Source organism: Pseudophryne corroboree, chromosome 3, assembly GCF_028390025.1.
Source record: "Pseudophryne corroboree isolate aPseCor3 chromosome 3, aPseCor3.hap2, whole genome shotgun sequence".
Classification (NCBI taxonomy): domain Eukaryota; kingdom Metazoa; phylum Chordata; class Amphibia; order Anura; family Myobatrachidae; genus Pseudophryne; species Pseudophryne corroboree.
The window spans coordinates 61,136,915-61,162,086 of record NC_086446.1 but is presented as its reverse complement, the minus strand read 5'-3'; the positions used below and the strand labels follow the sequence as shown (position 1 = coordinate 61,162,086).

Genomic DNA, 25,172 nt, shown 5'->3' with positions numbered 1-25,172 from the left:
AGGCCTCAGTCTTGACAGTTTGACCGAGGATCTTCAAGGTCACCGGAATGATAAAAGTCTTCTTGGGAAATTCTGACTTCTGGCCTGACAGGATATTTCCCATCACCCTCAGGCCCTGAAGTTTTCCGGCTTTTCTGGGCATGATACTACCACATGACCTTTATTCCCACAGTACAAACACAACCCCTGCTGTCTCCTCCGCGTCTTCTCACGCGAGGAGAGGCGGGTAGCCCCAATCTGCATAGGCTCCTCGGAAAATTCCTCAGAGTCTGAGGTTCCCTTGGAAGGAAGGAAATCTCAGTCTCCCTTTCAAGCCTACGCTCTCTCAGCCGTCTATCCACCCGGATGGATAACTGCATGAGCTGATCCAAGCTATCAGGCAAGGGATATTGTACCAGTTGGTCCTTTATCTGGTTAGAAAGACCTCTTCGGTACTGGTGTCTCAGGGCTGGGTCATTCCACTGGGTATCATGGGCCAACCTCCGAAACTCCGTACAGTAAACCTCAACTGGCCTTCGCCCTTGCTTAAGGATCGAAATCTGAGCCCCGGCTGAGGCCGTCTTGTCAGGGTCATCATACAACATGCCCAGTGCCGTAAAAAAAACAACACTTTTAAGCGACGGACAGTCAGGCTGCAACCCATATGCCCAGACCTGTGGGTCTCCTTGTAGCAAGGAAATCACTATGCCCACCCGCTGAATCTCCGACCCAGAAGACTGAGGCCTAAGCCGGAAGTATAGCTTGCAGCTCTCCTTGAAACAAAAGAACTGCGAGCGATCTCCAGAAAAACGATCCGGGAGATTTACTTTCGGCTCCTTAACCCCTGCGGGTGCTGCTGCTGCGGGAGCTCCGCCAGCAGCCTGGGAGGTGTGCATTTTAATGGACAAATCATTAAATTGTCGAGTCAGGACCTGCACCTGATCGACCACCTGTTGCAACGTATTTTGAGGGGTATGCTCCATATCCCACAAAATTTCAACAGGAGTATTAGGCTGCTGAATAAGTTATGCACACCAGTGCCTGCAGGAAAGTACTGGTGTCAGGACTGTTATGCACTCCAGTGCCTGCAGGAATGTACTGGTGTTTGAACTGTTATGCAAAACAAATGGACTCACAGACAGACTGGGGAATATGATATAACGTACACAGAAGGTGATAGGGTAACAAAATGCACACAAAGTGAACAGAGAAGCCCAGAGGCTAAGGAACTGGGTATCTCCCTTGTATTAGAACTGCTCAGATGGGAAAAGCAAGATGTTGTGTTTTAAGACGTAGAGAACCCGAAATGCTGTTGCTAAGGGCAACAGCAAAACCCTAAAGGGTTACCAACGGGTGTGGCAGTAAACTCCTTGGTCAGAGATGGAATGATAGACACAAGGAGAGTCTCCACAATCCTAATTCTCACTTGCAGTGCACAGGTTCAGCTTACTGCCACTAAACTGACCCCTGACACCTAGCACAGTGAGACAGGATTAGACAGGCAAGTCTTAGAATACAGCCGCAAACTTGCTAAGTTCACAGAGTAGTAACAGAACCCCAGCAAGCTAAACGACTGACTCCAGTCTTACTGCTAGGTCTGGATTGGCAGAGTGTAATACCAAATCCCCAGGCCTATTTGCAGTAAGCAACAAACAAATACAAAGCTACACAGTACTGGCTAACTTACAGAAACTGACTAACCAACAAAGATTCAGCAGCATCTGCTTACCCTGAAAAGAGGCCTTATAAAGCAGGTGCTGTCCACGCCCCACTCAGACCTTACAGACTGTGAGCACAAAAACCAGCACCAGATCCCCTGCCATGCACAGAGCCTATAACCACTGCACAGCAAAAGACCCAAACCGGAGTATCAGCTGCGCTCAGGTTACTCCGCTAGCACTTGTCTCCCGGTTGCCATGACGACATGGCAGCACAGGGCAGGAGACCCTAACACAACCCTAACTCTCTCCCTAGTGCCTATCCCTAATCCTCCACTCCTGCAGCCTAACTCTAACTCTTCCCCTTATTGCCTAACCTTAATGTTTCCAGAAATCAGTGGGAGTCAGTGGGTGAAGCCAAAGAACAGCCCTGAAAAAGTTGCTGTGAAGACAGCAACAGAAGAGCTGGAGAGGAGTGAGTGAAGTGATCGGCAGGTGGAAGGTGACCCAAGACATGGGGCATGAGGCAGCGCTTGAGAGTCAGAGTTGACATCTGAGAGAGAGTGAGTTCCAGAGAGTAGTATGTATGGAGCTCACTTGAGATGTCACAGTTCAGAGCTGAGTGGAAGCGGTTTGCAGGATCCACTGAGGAAGGCTATTCTACAAGTTGGCCATGATGGAGGAGATCGGGTCCCAGGGCCAGAGATTGTTCAGGAAAGTAGATGCATAACAAGTGTGGTTTTGGACTGTGTTTTACCATCAGGGCTAAAGAGCTACAGACAGATAAGATGGTAGGAGAAGAGGTTCCAATCGTGTGTTTAAACCATGTTACATCATATCGCTGGAGAAGTTGCTCAATGCAGAGCAGTGATGTAACTGGCCCAAGGGTTCATGTGGGTATTCCAGAAGGGTGCAGCAGTACTGTATATACTGCTGGAAAATTACTGAGAGATGAGCGGAGAAGGTAGGCAGGGGAGGCAGTGACTCATCTGCCATACACTTTTTACTCCATACTGGAGTATGGCAGGAGAAGCTCTGCATCACCTCATCGCACATCACTGATTCAGAGAGTTGTGGAACTACAAGTGCCAGAACACCATCACTAGGAGAGTTTATAATATTCTGTTTTATGCTTGTGGAAAGATCTGTGATACAAAGGGCCCAATTCAGATCTGATTGCAGCAGCAAACTTGTTAGCTAATGGACAAAGCCATGTGCACTGCGGGGGGGGGGGGGCAGATATAACATGTGCAGAGAGAGTTAGAATTGGGTGTGGTTTGTCCAAACTGAAATCTAAATTGCAGAGTAAAAATAAAGCAGCCAGTATTTAACCTGCACAGGAACAAAATAACCCACCCATCTAACTCTCTTTGTACATGTTATATCAGTCCCCCACCTGCTCTGCACATGGTTTTGCCCATTAGCTAACAAATTTGCTGCTGCGATCAGATCTGAATTAGGCCCAAAGACCATTCATGTGTCATAATAAATTGGAGAGATTAGCACAAAGAGGTCTGAGAGAAGACAAATATTCTAATTAAGGGGCACACAGTAAATGGCATGAACATTTATTATTTCCCCATTTATTATTATGAGTATCAGGAAAAATTAAAACAGTTTAGAAAATAGTCAGTTTAGAGACAGTTGTCATATTTAGACTATCACTGGTATTCTGCACTGAGGAATAACCGGGAACGTTATGCACAGCTGAACCAAAGTATTAGAGTAAGCAGGTAATAACAGTTATGAATAACATGACAAAATTATTGCTCAGGAACCAAAGGTCACAAATTTAAATTGGCAGTATGAATAAAAAATGTGCAGTCCGATTTCCATGGAAACCAAAACCACACGAAATACTGGTTTCTGAATACCGCCTCTTATTCCCATCAGACTCAGATACAAAAATGAGGCAAAACATCATCCTCCCAGCCAGGTGTGTCAAAACATTTTTGGTTGGGTTGGACAAGCTAGAATCTCAGTTTGGCACCCTAGCTCATGGCCAGCTTTGACGGTGGCCATGAGCTTGTGGTGCTGCTTGGCTTGTGAGGAGTCCTACCTCAAGGAGTACGGGGGGCGGAAACACTGGGGAGGAGGGGGCAGGTCTACTAAAAAGGAGGAGGCCAGGAGTCTTCAACCGCAGGAGATGGAATCAAGCAGTACAGTGTGAGGAAAAGAGGCAGTGGTACGATAGCAAAGCATAGGCACAATACCATGGGAGAGCAGAGGTGAGTCCGCCGTCTTGCCGCTGGGATCATCGGTAAGCAGGAGGCTGTGCATTATAGAGATAGGCTCCAGCGGCACGGCCCCTGCACTGTGGAGGAAGAGGTGTAAAGTATAGCAGCGACACCCACAAGAGTGACCCCAATTAACTCGCAGTTAACCGCAAAGTTCCCACCATTGGTTATCATGGAGCGCCGCTATGCTACATTGTAACCAGTGCGCTCCTCTTGATTGACAGGGCAGGAGCGCACAGCCAATCAGGAGAGTGCCATGACGTGGCGCTCCCTGATTGGCTGGCGGGACCCTCTTTGACAGGAGTCATGGGGGGTCCCGCCAGCCGAGGAAAGGGGTTCCATGTGTAAACTTTCAGTGACCCCTTTCAGTGCGTGGACCGGGTATTTAGTTTTATTACTTTAACAAGAAGTATGTGCATTACAACTAGAAAGAAGAGGACCGATCTACACATGATTGTTTGTAAGTATATATTTTATGTACAGGTACCCCATGGATTCTACTGGAGAAGAGGACAGAGGGCTCAGTGTCAACATAGGTAAGTATGTAAGTGTGCATGTATGTACATTAAAGTTGTATTTTCACGGTGTCTGTGGCGGGGGTTTGTAGTAGAACTACAGGTACCGGCGGGCCTGTCCCCCCCCCGCATGCTGGTACTTGTGGTTCTCCTAGCACCAGCTTGCGGGGGAGGCTTGCTGAGACTTGTAGTTCTGCTACAAAAAACAATATTCTTATTTTACACAAAAGGCTATCAGTCTCCCATCCACCGCCCATGGATTGGGGGGACAGCCTCGGGCTTCACCCATGGCCTTTGGGTGGCTAGAGGGGGGGACCCCTTGATCTAAGGGGTCCCCACTCCTCCAGGGTACCCCGGCCAGGGCTGACTAGTTGGGGATGTAATGCCAGGGCCGCAGGGACCAATATAAAAGTGTCCCCCAGCTGCGGCATTATGTCTCTGGCTAGTGGAGCCCGGTGCTGGTGTTTAAAATACGGGGGACCCCTACATTTTTTGTCCCCATATTTTTTGCACCAGGACCGGGTGGTTTAAATTGTTTAAATATGGAGGAGCCCCAGTCATTTTCCCCCCTGTATTTTTACAACCAGAACCGGCTCAAAGAGCCCGAGGCTGGTTATGGAGGGGGGACCCCACGCAATTTATTTTCCAAAATTTAACCCATTCCCACCCCTTCCCACTGATAAGCATGCATGGATCTCACTGATCCGTGCATGCCTATCAGAATACGGGGGGGAAAGCAGGTCTATTTGAGAACTGCTTTTTTAACGATTTGTACTTTTTCACGGCAGTGTTTGGCTTTTGACGGCAGTGATTGAGAATACGAATTTTTAGTAAATTACCGAGTTGTATAAAATAACAGGCGTGTTTGACCGATGGTGTATTCATTCGTATTTTTTTTCTCTGCCTACAAAAAAATACGAATGCCCTCATCACTGCCGTGATTTCAGTTTAGTAAATTCCAGAGATAACACTTTAACAAAAAACACAAAATCGGTCAAAATAGGGAGCTTAGTAATACCCCAGTGAATGTGCTCTAGTCCTAATGGCATTTATTTATTACACAGTGCAGTACCTCACAACAGTCCTGAGGCTGGATGTAAAAGAGTGCGAGACGGCCGCAGCTCCGAGACTCCGGCCGAACTCAAGCGTTTTTTTAAAGCAGCAAACATTTAAAAGGCAATACCTGGTTGGTTTTGCCTTGTAAATGTTTGCTGCTTTAAAAAACTATTACATCTTGCCCTTGATCTCCTGCATGTGTGAATGTGAAATGATTCAATGAATGCTGCCATGTTCCTAATACACCCTCTCCCTCCAGTCTCCTATGTGAAATGGCGCTCAATCATGAGGGAGGAACTTATTTGTAATTTAAAACACACAAGATCCTGCTCTGGGAAGATAACATTTTGCTTTGTTTTGTGATCCGAACATAGGGCCCGATTCCGACCTAATCGCTGTTGTGCAAAATCACACAGTGGCCGATTATGTGTATGCACCGCAATGTGCAGCGGCAGGAAGGTGCAAAAATTTTGATCGCTTGCCGTTCGCAAGGTGATTGATAGGAAGAGGACTGTTTTCTGGGAGTGTCAGGAAAAATGCAGGTGTTCTCAAGCTGTTTCTGGGAGGGTGTGTGACGTCAGCACCGGACCCAAACAGGCTGTTTGTATAGCACTGAAGCGGGTAAATTTACTAAGATGGGAGTTCTATTTAAGATGGGATGTTGCCCATAGCAACCAATCAGAGTACACGCATTATTTTCTAGAAGGTGCTAGATAAATGAGAAGTAGAATCTGATTGGTTGCTATGGGCAACATCCCATCTTAAATAGAACTCCCATCTTAGTAAATTTACTACAAGGAGTAAGTCCTGGGCTACACACAGACTGTAAAAATCATTTGATGGTGAGTGAGTTGCAAATGGATTTGCAGCTGTCCGCTGTCTGAAGAAGTTTTCACATGGCGTGCATATGCATTCACACACTTGCACGGGGCAGGTCCCTGGGTGGCGACTATCTGATTGCAGACCTCTGAAAATTTGCAGCAAGTTGTCATGTCTGATTCGGGCACATATAGTGGAAAGACCCAAGCCAGGGCTCATATTGATTTGCAATAGCCTACATCAGGTGTGTTTGGTTTCCATGGAAACTGAACCACACATCTCTAGTTCAGATGATATGTAAGAAAAAAATAGTCTGTAACGTTTCTGTGACGTTGTTCTGTGTGGAACACAGTATGTACTGTACTGAGAGAACAGATATGTAAATAAACATGCATTACCTAAAACCCTGCAGGGTACAGTTTGGATGCCTCAGTCCCTCACACAGAAGGTTTATTCCATAGTCCTCCAGAAAGTTCCCTGACAGGTCCAGCTTGGTCAGAGAGCAGTTCGCAGTAATAAGAGAGCAGACATCATCACAGCAGGATGGGGTCAGATCACATTGATATAACCTGATGAGAGATGAGGGATCTGCATTAGTTTGTTTCTTATAATTTTCTGCCTCACACTATGAATTTATGACTAAAATAACACAACTGTGTAAAGTAGCTACTGTACATTGCAATAACTAGAGATGAGCGGGTTCGGTTCCTCGGAATCCGAACCCGCCCGAACTTCAGGTTTTTTTTCACGGGTCCGAGCGACTCGGATCTTCCCGTCTTGCTCGGTTAACCCGAGCGCGCCCGAACGTCATCATCCCGCTGTCGGATTCTCGCGAGGCTCGGATTCTATCGCGAGACTCGGATTCTATATAAGGAGCCGCGCGTCACCGCCATTTTCACACATGCATTGAGATTCATAGGGAGAGGACGTGGCTGGCGTCCTCTCCGTTTATAGAGAAGAGAGTGAGACAGTAGAGAGAGACACAGTAGTAATTTTGGGGAGCATTAGGAGGAGTACTAGTAGTTACTTGCTGAAGTGATAGATAGTGTGACTGTATGTATATCTGACTTGTGGGGGAGACACTGACAGTGGGGAGCAGTTAGAGTCTGAGAGCAGGACTCAGGAGTACATATAACGTACAGTGCACACTTTTGCTGCCAGAGTGCCACAACTGCCATTGTGACCACACTGACCACCAGTATAATATATATTGTGATTGTCTGCTTAGGAGTACTACTTGCAAGTTGCTGATAGTGTGACCAGTGACCTGACCACCAGTTTAATAATCATTAATCACCACCAGTTTAATATATATATATATATATATATATATATATATATATATAAAATTGTATATAATATATATATAATATTGTATACCACCTACCAGTGGGTTTTTTTTTTTTTTCTTCTTTATACATACTACTAAAGTAGCTTACTGTAGCAGTCTGCGGTGCTGCTGAGCTGACAGTGTCCAGCAGGTCCGTCATCAGTCATTACATAATAAATATATATACCTGTCCGGCTGCAGTACTAGTGATACTATATATATATATATATATATACATATATATATTGATTTCATCTCATTATCATCCAGTCTATATTAGCAGCAGACACAGTACGTTTGTCCACGGCTGTAGCTACCTCTGTGTCGGCAGTCGCTCGTCCATCCATAATTGTATACCACCTACCCGTGTTTTTTTTTTTTCTTTCTTCTTTATACATACTACTATAGTAGCTTACTGTAGCAGTCTGCGGTGCTGCTGAGCTGACAGTGTCCAGCAGGTCCGTCATCAGTCATTACATAATAAATATATATACCTGTCCGGCTGCAGTACTAGTGATATTATATACATATATATATTGATTTCATCTCATTATCATCCAGTCTATATTAGCAGCAGACACAGTACGTTTGTCCACGGCTGTAGCTACCTCTGTGTCGGCAGTCGCTCGTCCATCCATAATTGTATACCACCTACCCGTGTTTTTTTTTTTTCTTTCTTCTTTATACATACTACTATAGTAGCTTACTGTAGCAGTCTGCGGTGCTGCTGAGCTGACAGTGTCCAGCAGGTCCGTCATCAGTCATTACATAATAAATATATATACCTGTCCGGCTGCAGTACTAGTGATACTATATATATATATATATATATACATATATATATTGATTTCATCTCATTATCATCCAGTCTATATTAGCAGCAGACACAGTACGTTTGTCCACGGCTGTAGCTACCTCTGTGTCGGCAGTCGCTCGTCCATCCATAATTGTATACCACCTACCCGTGTTTTTTTTTTTTCTTTCTTCTTTATACATACTACTATAGTAGCTTACTGTAGCAGTCTGCGGTGCTGCTGAGCTGACAGTGTCCAGCAGGTCCGTCATCAGTCATTACATAATAAATATATATACCTGTCCGGCTGCAGTACTAGTGATATTATATATATATATATATTGATTTCATCTCATTATCATCCAGTCTATATTAGCAGCAGACACAGTACGTTAGTCCACGGCTGTAGCTACCTCTGTGTCGGCAGTCGCTCGTCCATCCATAATTGTATACCACCTACCCGTGTTTTTTTTTTTTCTTTCTTCTTTATACATACTACTATAGTAGCTTACTGTAGCAGTCTGCGGTGCTGCTGAGCTGACAGTGTCCAGCAGGTCCGTCATCAGTCATTACATAATAAATATATATACCTGTCCGGCTGCAGTACTAGTGATATTATATATATATATATATATATATATATATATATATATTGATTTCATCTCATTATCATCCAGTCTATATTAGCAGCAGACACAGTACGGTAGTCCACGGCTGTAGCTACCTCTGTGTCGGCAGTCGCTCGTCCATCCATAATTGTATACCACCTACCCGTGGTTTTTTTTTCTTTCTTTCTTCTTTATACATACTACTATAGTAGCTTACTGTAGCAGTCTGCGGTGCTGCTGAGCTGACAGTGTCCAGCAGGTCCGTCATCAGTCATTACATAATAAATATATATACCTGTCCGGCTGCAGTACTAGTGATATTATATATATATATATATATTGATTTCATCTCATTATCATCCAGTCTATATTAGCAGCAGACACAGTACGGTAGTCCACGGCTGTAGCTACCTCTGTGTCGGCAGTCGCTCGTCCATCCATAAGTATACTAGTATCCATCCATCTCCATTGTTTACCTGTGGTGCCTTTTAGTTGTGCCTATTAAAATATGGAGAACAAAAATGTTGAGGTTCCAAAATTAGGGAAAGATCAAGATCCACTTCCACCTCGTGCTGAAGCTGCTGCCACTAGTCATGGCCGAGACGATGAAATGCCAGCAACGTCGTCTGCCAAGGCCGATGCCCAATGTCGTAGTACAGAGCATGTAAAATCCAAAACACCAAATATCATTAAAAAAAGGACTCAAAAATCTAAAAGAAAATTGTAGGAGGAGAAGCGTAAACTTGCCAATATGCCATTTACCACACGGAGTGGCAAGGAACGGCTGAGGCCCTGGCCTATGTTCATGGCTAGTGGTTCAGCTTCACATGAGGATGGAAGCACTCAGCCTCTCGCTAGAAAAATGAAAAGACTCAAGCTGGCAAAAGCACCGCAAAGAACTGTGCGTTCTTCGAAATTCCAAATCCACAAGGAGAGTCCAATTGTGTCGGTTGCGATGCCTGACCTTCCCAACACTGGACGTGAAGAGCATGCGCCTTCCACCATTTGCACGCCCCCTGCAAGTGCTGGAAGGAGCACCCGCAGTCCAGTTCCTGATAGTCAGATTGAAGATGTCAGTGTTGAAGTACACCAGGATGAGGAGGATATGGGTGTTGCTGGCGCTGGGGAGGAAATTGACCAGGAGGATTCTGATGGTGAGGTGGTTTGTTTAAGTCAGGCACCCGGGGAGACACCTGTTGTCCGTGGGAGGAATATGGCCATTGACATGCCTGGTGAAAATACCAAAAAAATCAGCTCTTCGGTGTGGAAGTATTTCAACAGAAATGCGGACAGCAGGTGTCAAGCCGTGTGTTGCCTTTGTCAAGCTGTAATAAGTAGGGGTAAGGACGTTAACCACCTCGGAACATCCTCCCTTATACGTCACCTGCAGCGCATTCATAATAAGTCAGTGACAAGTTCAAAAACTTTGGGTGACAGCGGAAGCAGTCCACTGACCAGTAAATCCCTTCCTCTTGTAACCAAGCTCACGCAAACCACCCCACCAACTCCCTCAGTGTCAATTTCCTCCTTCCCCAGGAATGCCAATAGTCCTGCAGGCCATGTCACTGGCAATTCTGACGATTCCTCTCCTGCCTGGGATTCCTCCGATGCATCCTTGCGTGTAACGCCTACTGCTGCTGGCGCTGCTGTTGTTGCTGCTGGGAGTCGATGGTCATCCCAGAGGGGAAGCCGTAAGACCACTTTTACTACTTCCACCAAGCAATTGACTGTCCAACAGTCCTTTGCGAGGAAGATGAAATATCACAGCAGTCATCCTGCTGCAAAGCGGATAACTGAGGCCTTGGCATCCTGGGTGGTGAGAAACGTGGTTCCGGTATCCATCATTACTGCAGAGCCAACTAGAGACTTGTTGGAGGTACTGTGTCCCCGGTACCAAATACCATCTAGGTTCCATTTCTCTAGGCAGGCGATACTGAAAATGTACACAGACCTCAGAAAAAGAGTCACCAGTGTCCTAAAAAATGCAGCTGTACCCAATGTCCACTTAACCACGGACATGTGGACAAGTGGAGCAGGGCAGGGTCAGGACTATATGACTGTGACAGCCCACTGGGTAAATGTATGGACTCCCGCCGCAAGAACAGCAGCGGCGGCACCAGTAGCAGCATCTCGCAAACGCCAACTCTTTCCTAGGCAGGCTACGCTTTGTATCACCGGTTTCCAGAATACGCACACAGCTGAAAACCTCTTACGGCAACTGAGGAAGATCATCGCAGAATGGCTTACCCCAATTGGACTCTCCTGCGGATTTGTGGCATCGGACAACGCCAGCAATATTGTGTGTGCATTAAATCTGGGCAATTTCCAGCACGTCCCATGTTTTGCACATACCTTGAATTTGGTGGTGCAGAATTATTTAAAAAACGACAGGGGCGTGCAAGAGATGCTGTCGGTGGCCAGAAGAATTGCGGGACACTTTCGGCGTACAGGCACCACGTACAGAAGACTGCAGCACAACCAAAAACTCCTGAACCTGCCCTGCCATCATCTGAAGCAAGAAGTGGTAACGAGGTGGAATTCAACCCTCTATATGCTTCAGAGGTTGGAGGAGCAGCAAAAGGCCATTCAAGCCTATACAATTGAGCACGATATAGGAGGTGGAATGACTTCACGTGTGGCAAGTTCAAAGGGCAGCAGAACCTTGCACAACGTTGAAATCATTCTCCACTGCGCTTGAGACAGGTGCGTCTCAAGCGCAGTGGAGAATGATTTCAACGTTGTGCAAGGTTCTGATGCCCTTTGAACTTGCCACACGTGAAGTCAGTTCAGACACTGCCAGCCTGAGTCAGGTCATTCCCCTCATCAGGCTTTTGCAGAAGAAGCTGGAGGCATTGAAGGAGGAGCTAAGACAGAGCGATTCCACTAGGCATGTGGGACTTGTGGATGGAGCCCTTAATTCGCTTAACAAGGATTCACGGGTGGTCAATCTGTTGAAATCAGAGCACTACATTTTGGCCACCGTGCTTGATCCTAGATTTAAAACCTACCTTGGATCTCTCTTTCCGGCACACACAAGTCTGCTGGGGTTCAAAGACCTGCTGGTGAGAAAATTGTCAAGTCAAGCGGAACGCGACCTGTCAACATCTCCTCCTTCACATTCTCCCGCAACTGGGGGTGCGAGGAAAAGGCTCAGAATTCCGAGCCCACCCGCTGGCGGTGATGCAGGGCAGTCTGGAGCGACTGCTGATGCTGACATATGGTCCGGACTGAAGGACCTGCCAACGATTACGGACATGTCGTCTACTGGCACTGCATATGATTCTCTCCCCATTGAAAGAATGGTGGAGGATTATATGAGTGACCGCATCCAAGTGGGCACGTCAGACAGTCCCTTGCACAAACTGGCTTTATTCTACCTAAGTTGCCCTCCCACAAGTGTGTACTCCGAAAGAGTGTTTAGTGCCGCCGCTCACCTTGTCAGCAATCGGCGTACAAGGTTACTTCCAGAAAATGTGGAGAAGATGATGTTCATTAAAATTAATTATAATCAATTCCTCCGTGGAGACATTGACCAGCAGCAATTGCCTCCACAAAGTACACGGGGAGCTGAGATGGTGGATTCCAGTGGGGACGAATTGATAATCTGTGAGGAGGGGGATGTACACGGTGATATATCGGAGGATGATGATGAGGTGGACATCTTGCCTCTGTAGAGCCAGTTTGTGCAAGGAGAGATTAATTGTTTCTTTTTTGGTGGGGGTCCAAACCAACCCGTCATTTCAGTCACAGTCGTGTGGCAGACCCTGTCACCGAAATGATGGGTTGGTTAAAGTGTGCATGTCCTGTTTATACAACATAAGGGTGGGTGGGAGGGCCCAAGGACAATTCCATCTTGCACCTCTTTTTTCTTTCATTTTTCTTTGCGTCATGTGCTGTTTGGGGAGTGTTTTTTGGAAGGGCCATCCTGCGTGACACTGCAGTGCCACTCCTAGATGGGCCAGGTGTTTGTGTCGGCCACTAGGGTCGCTTAGCTTACTCACACAGCTACCTCATTGCGCCTCTTTTTTTCTTTGCGTCATGTGCTGTTTGGGGAGTATTTTTTGGAAGGGCCATCCTGCGTGACACTGCAGTGCCACTCCTAGATGGGCTAGGTGTTTGTGTCGGCCACTAGGGTCGCTTATCTTACTCACACAGCTACCTCATTGCGCCTCTTTTTTCTTTGCGTCATGTGCTGTTTGGGGAGTGTTTTTTGGAAGGGACATCCTGCGTGACAGATGCACTGGACTTTGTGAGAGGTGGCAGCATTGAAGCACTCAAACCACATGATTTGAGGCCAACTAAAATCTTTTATCTATCCAGTGGTGTACAAAACACCTATTATATGGGTCTGTTTTAATTTTATAGACCTACTTCACCAATATTTGACTGTTTTTATAAATAATAGTCAAAGGAATTGTCTCTCTGGTTTCAATCTATGAGTCCATTAGATCTAATACCCCTGAAGAAGTCCTAAGGGACGAAACGCGTTAGATTCTACATCTGATTAAAACCTGATTGGTATATATTTGAATTGGGTACTGTAATTGAGCCAAAACTTGATTGGTGTATATCGAAATCTGTTGATGTTGTATCCATCCTGTATGATAACAATGTTATTTGAAAAGATGAAGTAGAGACATACATTGTATTTTAAGAATAAATTTTAAACTATATTGATTGTCTGTATTAAGTCACTAGCGCCCTCAGATTCTGTATGTATATATATATATATATATATATATGGACTTATACACCAGTACCACTGTAATCATATGGCTGGATCACTGGACTTATACAGCAGGATCACTGGACTTATACGGCAGGATCACTGGATTTATACGGCAGGATCACTGGAATTATACACCAGTATCACAGGAATTATACGGCAATATCACTGGAATTATATGGCAGTATCACATTTATTAAAAGGCAGGATCACTGGACTTATACGGCAAGATCACTGGAATTATACGCCAGTACCGCAGAACATATACGGCAGTATCAATGGACATATACGGCAGTATGTGTTCACTATGATATGCCGGCGGTCGGGCTCCCGGCGACCATCATACCGGCACCGGGAGCCCGAATGCCTGCTTACAGACAGTGTGGCGAGCGCAAATGAGCCCCTTGCGGGCTCGCTGCGCTCGCCGCGCTACGCGCGACACTATTTTATTCTCCCTCCAGGGGCTTCGTGGACCCCCACGAGGGAGAATAAGTGTCGGTATGCCGGCTGCCGGGATCCCGGCGCCGGTATACTGTGCGCCGGGATTCCGTCAGTTGGCATACAGAAGACCACCCGGCAGTATCACTGGGCATATACGGCAGTATCAATGGAGAGATACGGCAGTATCACTGGACATGTATGGCAGAATCACTGGACTGTATTTGTATGCCAGTACCACTGTAATTATATGGCAGGATCACTGTAATTATATAGCAGTATCACAGGAATTATACAGCAACATCACAGAAATTATACGGCAATATCACTGGAATTATACAGCAGTATCACGGGAATTATACGTCAGTATCACAGGATTTATACGGCAATATCACAGGAATTAAATGGCAGTATCACGGGAATTATGCGGCAATTTCACTGGAATTATACGCCAGTATCATGGGAAATATAAGGCAATATCACTGGAATTATATGGCAGTATCACAGGAATTATACGGCAATATCATTGGAATTATATGCCATTATCACAGGAATAATACGGCAAATTCACTGGAATTATACGCCAGTATCACAGGAATTATACGGCAGTATCACAAGAATCATACTGCAATATCACGGGAATTATACAGCAATATCACTGGAATGAAACGGCAGTGTCACAAGAATTATACGCCAATATCACAGGAATTATACGGCAGTATCACGGGAATTATACGCCAGTATCACAGGAATTATCGGGCAATATCACGGGAATTACACGCCAGTATCATGGGAATTATACACCCGTAGCACAGGAATTATACGCCAAAATCACTGGAATTATACGGTAATATCACTGGAATTATACGCCAGTATCACAGGAATTATACGGCAATATCACAGAAATTATACGGCAATATCACTGGAATTTTACGGCAGTATCACAGGAATTTTACAGCAATATCACTGGAATTATACACAATATCACAGGAATTATACGGCAATATCACTGGAATTATACACCCATATCAAAGGAATTATACAGCAATATCACAGGAATTATACAGCAATATCACTGGAATTATACGTCAGTATCACGGGAAATATACGGCAATATCACTTGAATTATACGGAAGTATCACAGGAATTATACGGCAATATCACAGGAATTATACGGCAATATCACTGGAAATATACGCCAGTATCACTGAAATTATACGGCAGTATCACTGGAATTATACGGCAGTATCACAGGAATTATACGGCAATATCACAGGAATTATACGGCAATATCACTGTAATTATACAGCAATATCACTGTAATTATACGGCAGTATCACAAGAATTATACGACAGTATCACAGGAATTATACGGCAATTACACTGGAATTATAATGCAGTATCACAGGAATTATACGGCAAAATCATTGGAATTATATGCCATTATCACAGGAATAATACGGCAAATTCACTGGAATTATACGCCAGTATCACAGGAATTATACGGCAGTATCACAAGAATCATACTGCAATATCACGGGAATTATACGGCAATATCACTGGAATGAAACGGCAGTGTCACAAGAATTATACGCCAATATCACAGGAATTATACGGCAGTATCACGGGAATTATACGCCAGTATCACAGGAATTATCGGGCAATATCACGGGAATTACACGCCAGTATCATGGGAATTATACACCCGTAGCAAGGAATTATACGCCAAAATCACTGGAATTATACGGTAATATCACTGGAATTATACGCCAGTATCACAGGAATTATACGGCAATATCACAGAAATTATACGGCAATATCACTGGAATTTTACGGCAGTATCACAGGAATTTTACAGCAATATCACTGAAATTATACACAATATCACAGGAATTATACGGCAATATCACAGGAATTATACAGCAATATCACTGGAATTATACGTCAGTATCACGGGAAATATACGGCAATATCACTTGAATTATACGGAAGTATCACAGGAATTATACGGCAATATCACAGGAATTATACGGTAATATCACTGGAATTATACGCCAGTATCACTGAAATTATACAGCAGTATCACTGGAATTATACGGCAGTATCACAGGAATTATACGGCAATATCACAGGAATTATACGGCAATATCACTGTAATTATACAGCAATATCACTGTAATTATACGGCAGTATCACAAGAATTATACGGCAATTACACTGGAATTATAATGCAGTATCACAGGAATTACACGGCAATATCATTGGAATTATATGCCATTATCACGGGAATAATACGGCAATTTCACTGGAATTATACGCCAGTACCACTGTAATTATATGGCAGGATCACTGTAATTATATGGCAGTATCACAGGAATTATACAGCAACATCACAGAAATTATACGGCAATATCACTGGAATTATACAGCAGTATCACGGGAATTATACGTCAGTATCACAGGATTTATACGGCAATATCACAGGAATTATATGGCAGTATCACGGGAATTATACAGCAATTTCACTGGAATTATGCGCCAGTATCACGGGAAATATAAGGCAATATCGCTGGAATTATACGCCAATATAATTAGAATTATATGCCATTATCACGGGAATAATACAGCAATTTCACTGGAATTATACGCCAGTATCACAGGAATTATACGGCAGTATCACAGGAATCATACGGCAATATCACGGGAATTATACGACAAGATCACTGGAATGATACGGCAGTGTCACAGGAATTATACGGCAGTGTCACAGGAATTATACGGCAATATCACAGGAATTATACGGCCGTATCACGGGAATTATATGCCAGTATCACAGGAATTAACCGGCAATATCACAGGAATTACACGCCAGTATCATGGGAATTATATGCCAGTTTCACAGGAATTATACGCCAAAATCACTGGAATTATACGGTAATATCACTTGAATTATACGCCAGTATCACAGGAATTATACGGCAATATCACAGAAATTATACGGCAATATCATTGGAATTTTATGCCAGTATCCCAGGAATTATACAGCAATATCACTGAAATTATACGCAATATCACAGGAATTATACGGCAATATCACTGGAATTATACACCCGTATCACAGGAATTATACGGCAATATCACAGGAATTATACAGCAATATCACTGGAATTATATGCCAGTATCACGGGAAATATACGGCAATATCACTGGAATTATACACCCGTATCACAGGAATTATACGGCAATATCACAGGAATTATACAGCAATATCACTGGAATTATATGCCAGCATCACGGGAAATATACGGCAATATCACTTGAATTATATGGTAGTATCACAGGAATTATACGGCAATATCACAGGAATTATACGGCAATATCACTGGAAATATAGACTAGTATCACTGGAATTATAAAGCAGTATCACTGGAATTATACAGCAGTATCACAGGAAATACACAGCAATATCACAGGAGTTATACGGCAATATCACTGGAATTATACGCCAATATCACAGGAATTATACGACAATATCACTGTAATTATACGGCAGTATCACGAGAATTATCCGCCAGTATCACGGGAATTATACGGCAATATCACTGGAATTATATACCAGTATCACTGGAATTATACAGCAATATCACGGGAATTATACGCCAATATCACTGGAATTATACGCCAGTATCACGGGAATTATACGCCAATATCACTGGAATTATACGCCAGTATCACGGGAATTATACGCCAGTAACACTGGATATATGGCAGCAGAGGACACCACCACTGTGACTGGTCACTGGACGGATGCTATACAAGACACTATTCCTGGTCTGATGCAGGACAACACAGCACCACTGGAAGGGACTTATACAGCTACACTAGATATATGGCATTAGAGGACACCACCACTGCGACTGCTCACTGAACTGATGCTGCACAACAAACTACCCCTGGTCTGATGCAAGACAACACAGCAAAACTGCAAGGAACTAATATAGCAGCACTGGGGACATATAGTAGCAGAGGACACCACCACTGTGACTGGCTGGACTGATGCACCATAAGACACTACACTGGACTGAGCAGCACAAGACAGCACTGGAATCGCCACCCCACTTTCCCGTACACACAGACACTGAGGACGGAGATACGTCCTTTCACTACACTCTCCGAGACTGGAGTGAAAATGGCGGCGACGCGCGGGTCCTTATATGCAATCCTCGTTCTGGTTTCCGAGTGAGGCACAAAAAACCTGAGCCTTACTCGGTTCCGGACTCGGGTAGGGAAGTTCGGTAGGGTTCGGATCTCAGGGATCCAAACCCTCACATCTCTAGTTGAGGCACGACTACATACTCAGCATGCAATACAATCTCCACCAATGGGTGGCTAATGCTCCACTAATCCAGTACTTTAGAGCGAATAGTGGTGGATTGATCTACAAGCTCTTGCAAATGGTCAGTGATGTATGTACGTACTGCATTCTGTACACACAGACCAATGGTCAGATGGAGAGAGTAAAGAGAAAAAAAGTGTATAGAGACGCAAACGAACGTGTCAAAACACTTGTCCTTTGCCATGTTAGTGTATACAGACTCAGACACAACAAGCAATACTGTAGTTTATATAAATGCAAATCATGATGTACTGTAGAACGTGTTACAAACTATGGTCCATTAACGATAAGGATACAGTATGATGAGCGTCCAAGTCCGCTACACAAAAACCAATGTGAGGGGATCACTGCTTACAGTACATTTACACATGAGCTTGTGCAGTTGTCATAAGCCATCATGTCCAAGGGTTAAGGTGTGCTGCTTCCCATGCTAAGAGTCTTGGGTTCGATTTCCACAGTGCGAATACATGTTTGTTTTTTGTGACACTTCATTATTATTATTTTTTTTTGTAATCTATAGTAATATACCTTCACATTCAATAGTAGTGTGCACACAGATTTTACATAAATCAAGACACAAATGCAGGAGCGTCACTTTCCGCTATTTTAAATACACAGCGGCTATGGGGATAAGCGAGCTCCATGCACCGTACGGTACAAATACAGTACAGTAGCAGGCCAGACTCAATCACAGAGCGGATTGACAAAATGGCTGCCGCTCGTGACCCAGTGCCTCATAGATGCCCACAGCAACTAAATGGAGCAAGTGACGGTATCGATAGTGCAAGAAGGAGCATCTCTATACACTAGTTAAAATTAGAGATGAGCGCCTGAAATTTTTCGGGTTTTGTGTTTTGGTTTTGGGTTCGGTTCCGCGGCCGTGTTTTGGGTTCGACCGCGTTTTGGCAAAACCTCACCGAATTTTTTTTGTCGGATTCGGGTGTGTTTTGGATTCGGGTGTTTTTTTCAAAAAACCCTAAAAAACAGCTTAAATCATAGAATTTGGGGGTAATTTTAATCCCAAAGTATTATTAACCTCAAAAAACATAATTTACACTCATTTTCAGCCTATTCTGAACACATCACACCTCACAATATTATTTTTAGTCCTAAAATTTGCACCGAGGTCGCTGTGTGAGTAAGATAAGCGACCCTAGTGGCCGACACAAACACCGGGCCCATCTAGGAGTGGCACTGCAGTGTCACGCAGGATGTCCCTTCCAAAAAACCCTCCCCAAACAGCACATGACGCAAAGAAAAAAAGAGGCGCAATGAGGTAGCTGACTGTGTGAGAAAGATAAGCGACCCTAGTGGCCGACACAAACACCGGGCCCATCTAGGAGTGGCACTGCAGTGTCACGCAGGATGTCCCTTCCAAAAAACCCTCCCCAAACAGCACATGACGCAAAGAAAAAAAGAGGCGCAATGAGGTAGCTGACTGTGTGAGAAAGATAAGCGACCCTAGTGGCCGACACAAACACCGGGCCCATCTAGGAGTGGCACTGCAGTGTCACGCAGGATGTCCCTTCCAAAAAACCCTCCCCAAACAGCACATGACGCAAAGAAAAAAAGAGGCGCAATGAGGTAGCTGACTGTGTGAGAAAGATAAGCGACCCTAGTGGCCGACACAAACACCGGGCCCATCTAGGAGTGGCACTGCAGTGTCACGCAGGATGTCCCTTCCAAAAAACCCTCCCCAAACAGCACATGACGCAAAGAAAAAAAGAGGCGCAATGAGGTAGCTGACTGTGTGAGAAAGATAAGCGACCCTAGTGGCCGACACAAACACCGGGCCCATCTAGGAGTGGCACTGCAGTGTCACGCAGGATGTCCCTTCCAAAAAACCCTCCCCAAACAGCACATGACGCAAAGAAAAAAAGAGGCGCAATGAGGTAGCTGTGTGAGTAAGATTAGCGACCCTAGTGGCCGACACAAACACCGGGCCCATCTAGGAGTGGCACTGCAGTGTCACGCAGGATGTCCCTTCCAAAAAACCCTCCCCAAACAGCACATGACGCAAAGAAAAAAAGAGGCGCAATGAGGTAGCTGACTGTGTGAGAAAGATAAGCGACCCTAGTGGCCGACACAAACACCGGGCCCATCTAGGAGTGGCACTGCAGTGTCACGCAGGATGTCCCTTCCAAAAAACCCTCCCCAAACAGCACATGACGCAAAGAAAAATAAAAGAAAAAAGAGGTGCAAGATGGAATTGTCCTTGGGCCCTTCCCACCCACCCTTATGTTGTATAAACAGGACATGCACACTTTAACCAACCCATCATTTCAGTGACAGGGTCTGCCACACGACTGTGACTGAAATGACGGGTTGGTTTGGACCCCCAATCAAAAAGAAGCAATTAATCTCTCCTTGCACAAACTGGCTCTACAGAGGCAAGATGTCCACCTCATCATCATCCTCCGATATATCACCGTGTACATCCCCCTCCTCACAGATTATCAATTCGTCCCCACTGGAATCCACCATGTCAGCTCCCTGTGTACTTTGTGGAGGCAATTGCTGCTGGTCAATGTCTCCGCGGAGGAATTGATTATAATTCATTTTAATGAACATCATCTTCTCCACATTTTCTGGATGTAACCTCGTACGCCGATTGCTGACAAGGTGAGCGGCGGCACTAAACACTCTTTCGGAGTACACACTTGTGGGAGGGCAACTTAGGTAGAATAAAGCCAGTTTGTGCAAGGGCCTCCAAATTGCCTCTTTTTCCTGCCAGTATAAGTACGGACTGTGTGACGTGCCTACTTGGATGCGGTCACTCATATAATCCTCCACCATTCTATCAATGGTGATAGAATCATATGCAGTGACAGTAGACGACATGTCCGTAATGGTTGTCAGGTCCTTCAGTCCGGACCAGATGTCAGCATCAGCAGTCGCTCCAGACTGCCCTGCATCACCGCCATCGGGTGGGCTCGGAATTCTGAGCCTTTTCCTCGCACCCCCAGTTGCGGGAGAATGTGAAGGAGGAGATGTTGACAGGTCGCGTTCCGCTTGACTTGACAATTTTCTCACCAGCAGGTCTTTGAAACCCAGCAGACTTGTGTGCGCCGGAAAGAGAGATCCAAGGTAGGTTTTAAATCTAGGATCGAGCACGGTGGCCAAAATGTAGTGCTCTGATTTTAACATATTGACCACCCGTGAATCCTTGTTAAGCGAATTAAGGGCTCCATCCACAAGTCCCACATGCCTAGCGGAATCGCTCTGTCTTAGCTCCTCCTTCAATGTCTCCAGCTTCTTCTGCAAAAGCCTGATGAGGGGAATGACCTGACTCAGGCTGGCAGTGTCTGAACTGACTTCACGTGTGGCAAGTTCAAAGGGCATCAGAACCTTGCACAACGTTGAAATCATTCTCCACTGCGCTTGAGACAGGTGCATTCCACCTCCTATATCGTGCTCAGTTGTATAGGCTTGAATGGCCTTTTGCTGCTCCTCCAACCTCTGAAGCATATAGAGGGTTGAATTCCACCTCGTTACCACCTCCTGCTTCAGATGATGGCAGGGCAGGTTCAGGCGTTTTTGGTGGTGCTCCAGTCTTCTGTACGTGCTGCCTGTACGCCGAAAGTGTCCCGCAATTTTTCTGGCCACCGCCAGCATCTCTTGCACGCCCCTGTCGTTTTTTAAAAAATTCTGCACCACCAAATTCAAGGTATGTGCAAAACATGGGACGTGCTGGAATTTGCCCAGATTTAATGCACGCACAATATTGCTGGCGTTGTCCGATGCCACAAATCCACAGGAGAGTCCAATTGGGGTAAGCCATTCCGCGATGATCTTCCTCAGTTGCCGTAAGAGGTTTTCAGCTGTGTGCGTATTCTGGAAACCGGTGATACAAAGCGTAGCCTGCCTAGGAAAGAGTTGGCGTTTGCGAGATGCTGCTACTGGTGCCGCCGCTGCTGTTCTTGCGGCGGGAGTCCATACATCTACCCAGTGGGCTGTCACAGTCATATAGTCCTGACCCTGCCCTGCTCCACTTGTCCACATGTCCGTGGTTAAGTGGACATTGGGTACAACTGAATTTTTTAGGACACTGGTGAGTCTTTTTCTGAGGTCCGTGTACATTTTCGGTATCGCCTGCCTAGAGAAGTGGAACCTAGATGGTATTTGGTAACGGGGGCACACTGCCTCAATAAAATGTCTAGTTCCCTGTGAACTAACGGCGGATACCGGACGCACGTCTAACACCAACATAGTTGTCAAGGCCTCAGTTATCCGCTTTGCAGCAGGATGACTGCTGTGATATTTCATCTTCCTCGCAAAGGACTGTTGAACAGTCAATTGCTTACTGGAAGTAGTACAAGCGGGCTTACGACTTCCCCTCTGGGATGACCATCGACTCCCAGCAGCAACAACAGCAGCGCCAGCAGCAGTAGGCGTTACACGCAAGGATGCATCGGAGGAATCCCAGGCAGGAGAGGAATCGTCAGAATTGCCAGTGACATGGCCTGCAGGACTATTGGCATTCCTGGGGAAGGAGGAAATTGACACTGAGGGAGTTGGTGGGGTGGTTTGCGTGAGCTTGGTTACAAGAGGAAGGGATTTACTGGTCAGTGGAGTGCTTCCGCTGTCACCCAAAGTTTTTGAACTTGTCACTGACTTATTATAAATGCGCTGCAGGTGACGTATAAGGGAGGATGTTCCGAGGTGGTTAACGTCCTTACCCCTACTTATTACAGCTTGACAAAGGGAACACACGGCTTGACACCTGTTGTCCGCATTTCTGGTGAAATACCTCCACACCGAAGAGCTGATTTTTTTGGTATTTTCACCTGGCATGTCAACGGCCATATTCCTCCCACGGACAACAGGTGTCTCTCCGGGTGCCTGACTTAAACAAACCACCTCACCATCAGAATCCTCCTGGTCAATTTCCTCCCCAGCGCCAGCAACACCCATATCCTCCGCATCCTGGTGGACTTCAACACTGACATCTTCAATCTCACTATCAGGAACTGGACTGCGGGTGCTCCTTCCAGCACTTGCAGGGGGCGTGCAAATGGTGGAAGGCGCATGCTCTTCACATCCAGTGTTGGGAAGGTCAGGCATCGCAACCGACACAATTGGACTCTCCTTGTGGATTTGGGATTTCGAAGAACGCACAGTTCTTTGCTGTGCTTTTGCCAGCTTGAGTCGTTTCATTTTTCTAGCGAGAGGCTGAGTGCTTCCATCCTCATGTGAAGCTGAACCACTAGCCATGAACATAGGCCAGGGCCTCAGCCGTTCCTTGCCACTCCGTGTGGTAAATGGCATATTGGCAAGTTTACGCTTCTCCTCCGACAATTTTATTTTAGGTTTTGGAGTCCTTTTTTTTCTGATATTTGGTGTTTTGGATTTGACATGCTCTGTACTATGACATTGGGCATCGGCCTTGGCAGACGACGTTGCTGGCATTTCATCGTCTCGGCCATGACTAGTGGCAGCAGCTTCAGCACGAGGTGGAAGTGGATCTTGATCTTTCCCTAATTTTGGAACCTCAACTTTTTTGTTCTCCATATTTTATAGGCAGAACTAAAAGGCACCTCAGGTAAACAATGGAGATGGATGGATTGGATACTAGTATACAATTATGGACGGACTGCCACGGTTAGGTGGTATAAAAAAACCACGGTTAGGTGGTATATAATAATACAATTCTGGTCGGACGGACTGCCTGCCGAGTGCCGACACAGAGGTAGCCACAGCCGTGAACTACCGCACTGTACACTGGTTGATAAAGAGATAGTAGTATACTCGTAACAATTAGTATGACACTATGACGGTATAAAGAATGAAAAAAAAACCACGGTTAGGTGGTATATAATAATACAATTCTGGTCGGACGGACTGCCTGCCGAGTGCCGACACAGAGGTAGCCACAGCCGTGAACTACCGCACTGTACACTGGTTGATAAAGAGATAGTAGTATACTCGTAACAATTAGTATGACACTATGACGGTATAAAGAATGAAAAAAAACCCACGGTTAGGTGGTATATAATAATACAATTCTGGTCGGACGGACTGCCTGCCGAGTGCCGACACAGAGGTAGCCACAGCCGTGAACTACCGCACTGTACACTGGTTGATAAAGAGATAGTAGTATACTCGTAACAATTAGTATGACACTATGACGGTATAAAGAATGAAAAAAAAACCACGGTTAGGTGGTATATAATAATACAATTCTGGTCGGACGGACTGCCTGCCGAGTGCCGACACAGAGGTAGCCACAGCCGTGAACTACCGCACTGTACACTGGTTGATAAAGAGATAGTAGTATACTCGTAACAATTAGTATGACACTATGACGGTATAAAGAATGAAAAAAAAACCACGGTTAGGTGGTATATAATAATACAATTCTGGTCGGACGGACTGCCTGCCGAGTGCCGACACAGAGGTAGCCACAGCCGTGAACTACCGCACTGTACACTGGTTGATAAAGAGATAGTAGTATACTCGTAACAATTAGTATGACACTATGACGGTATAAAGAATGAAAAAAAAACCACGGTTAGGTGGTATATAATAATACAATTCTGGTCGGACGGACTGCCTGCCGAGTGCCGACACAGAGGTAGCCACAGCCGTGAACTACCGCACTGTACACTGGTTGATAA

The 25,172-nt window shown here is 45.3% G+C and overlaps 1 protein-coding gene across 1 annotated transcript in view; it reads right to left on the bottom strand.

Annotated features, from left to right (window-relative positions):
- LOC135054727 (NACHT, LRR and PYD domains-containing protein 3-like) overlaps nucleotides 1-25,172 on the bottom strand; it is a 268,241-nt gene that overhangs the window by 43,089 nt on the left and 199,980 nt on the right. The window contains exon 9 of the mRNA XM_063958023.1: nucleotides 6,663-6,833. Coding sequence (XP_063814093.1) covers nucleotides 6,663-6,833 — 171 coding nt within the window. The remainder of the gene's footprint in view (nucleotides 1-6,662; nucleotides 6,834-25,172) is intronic.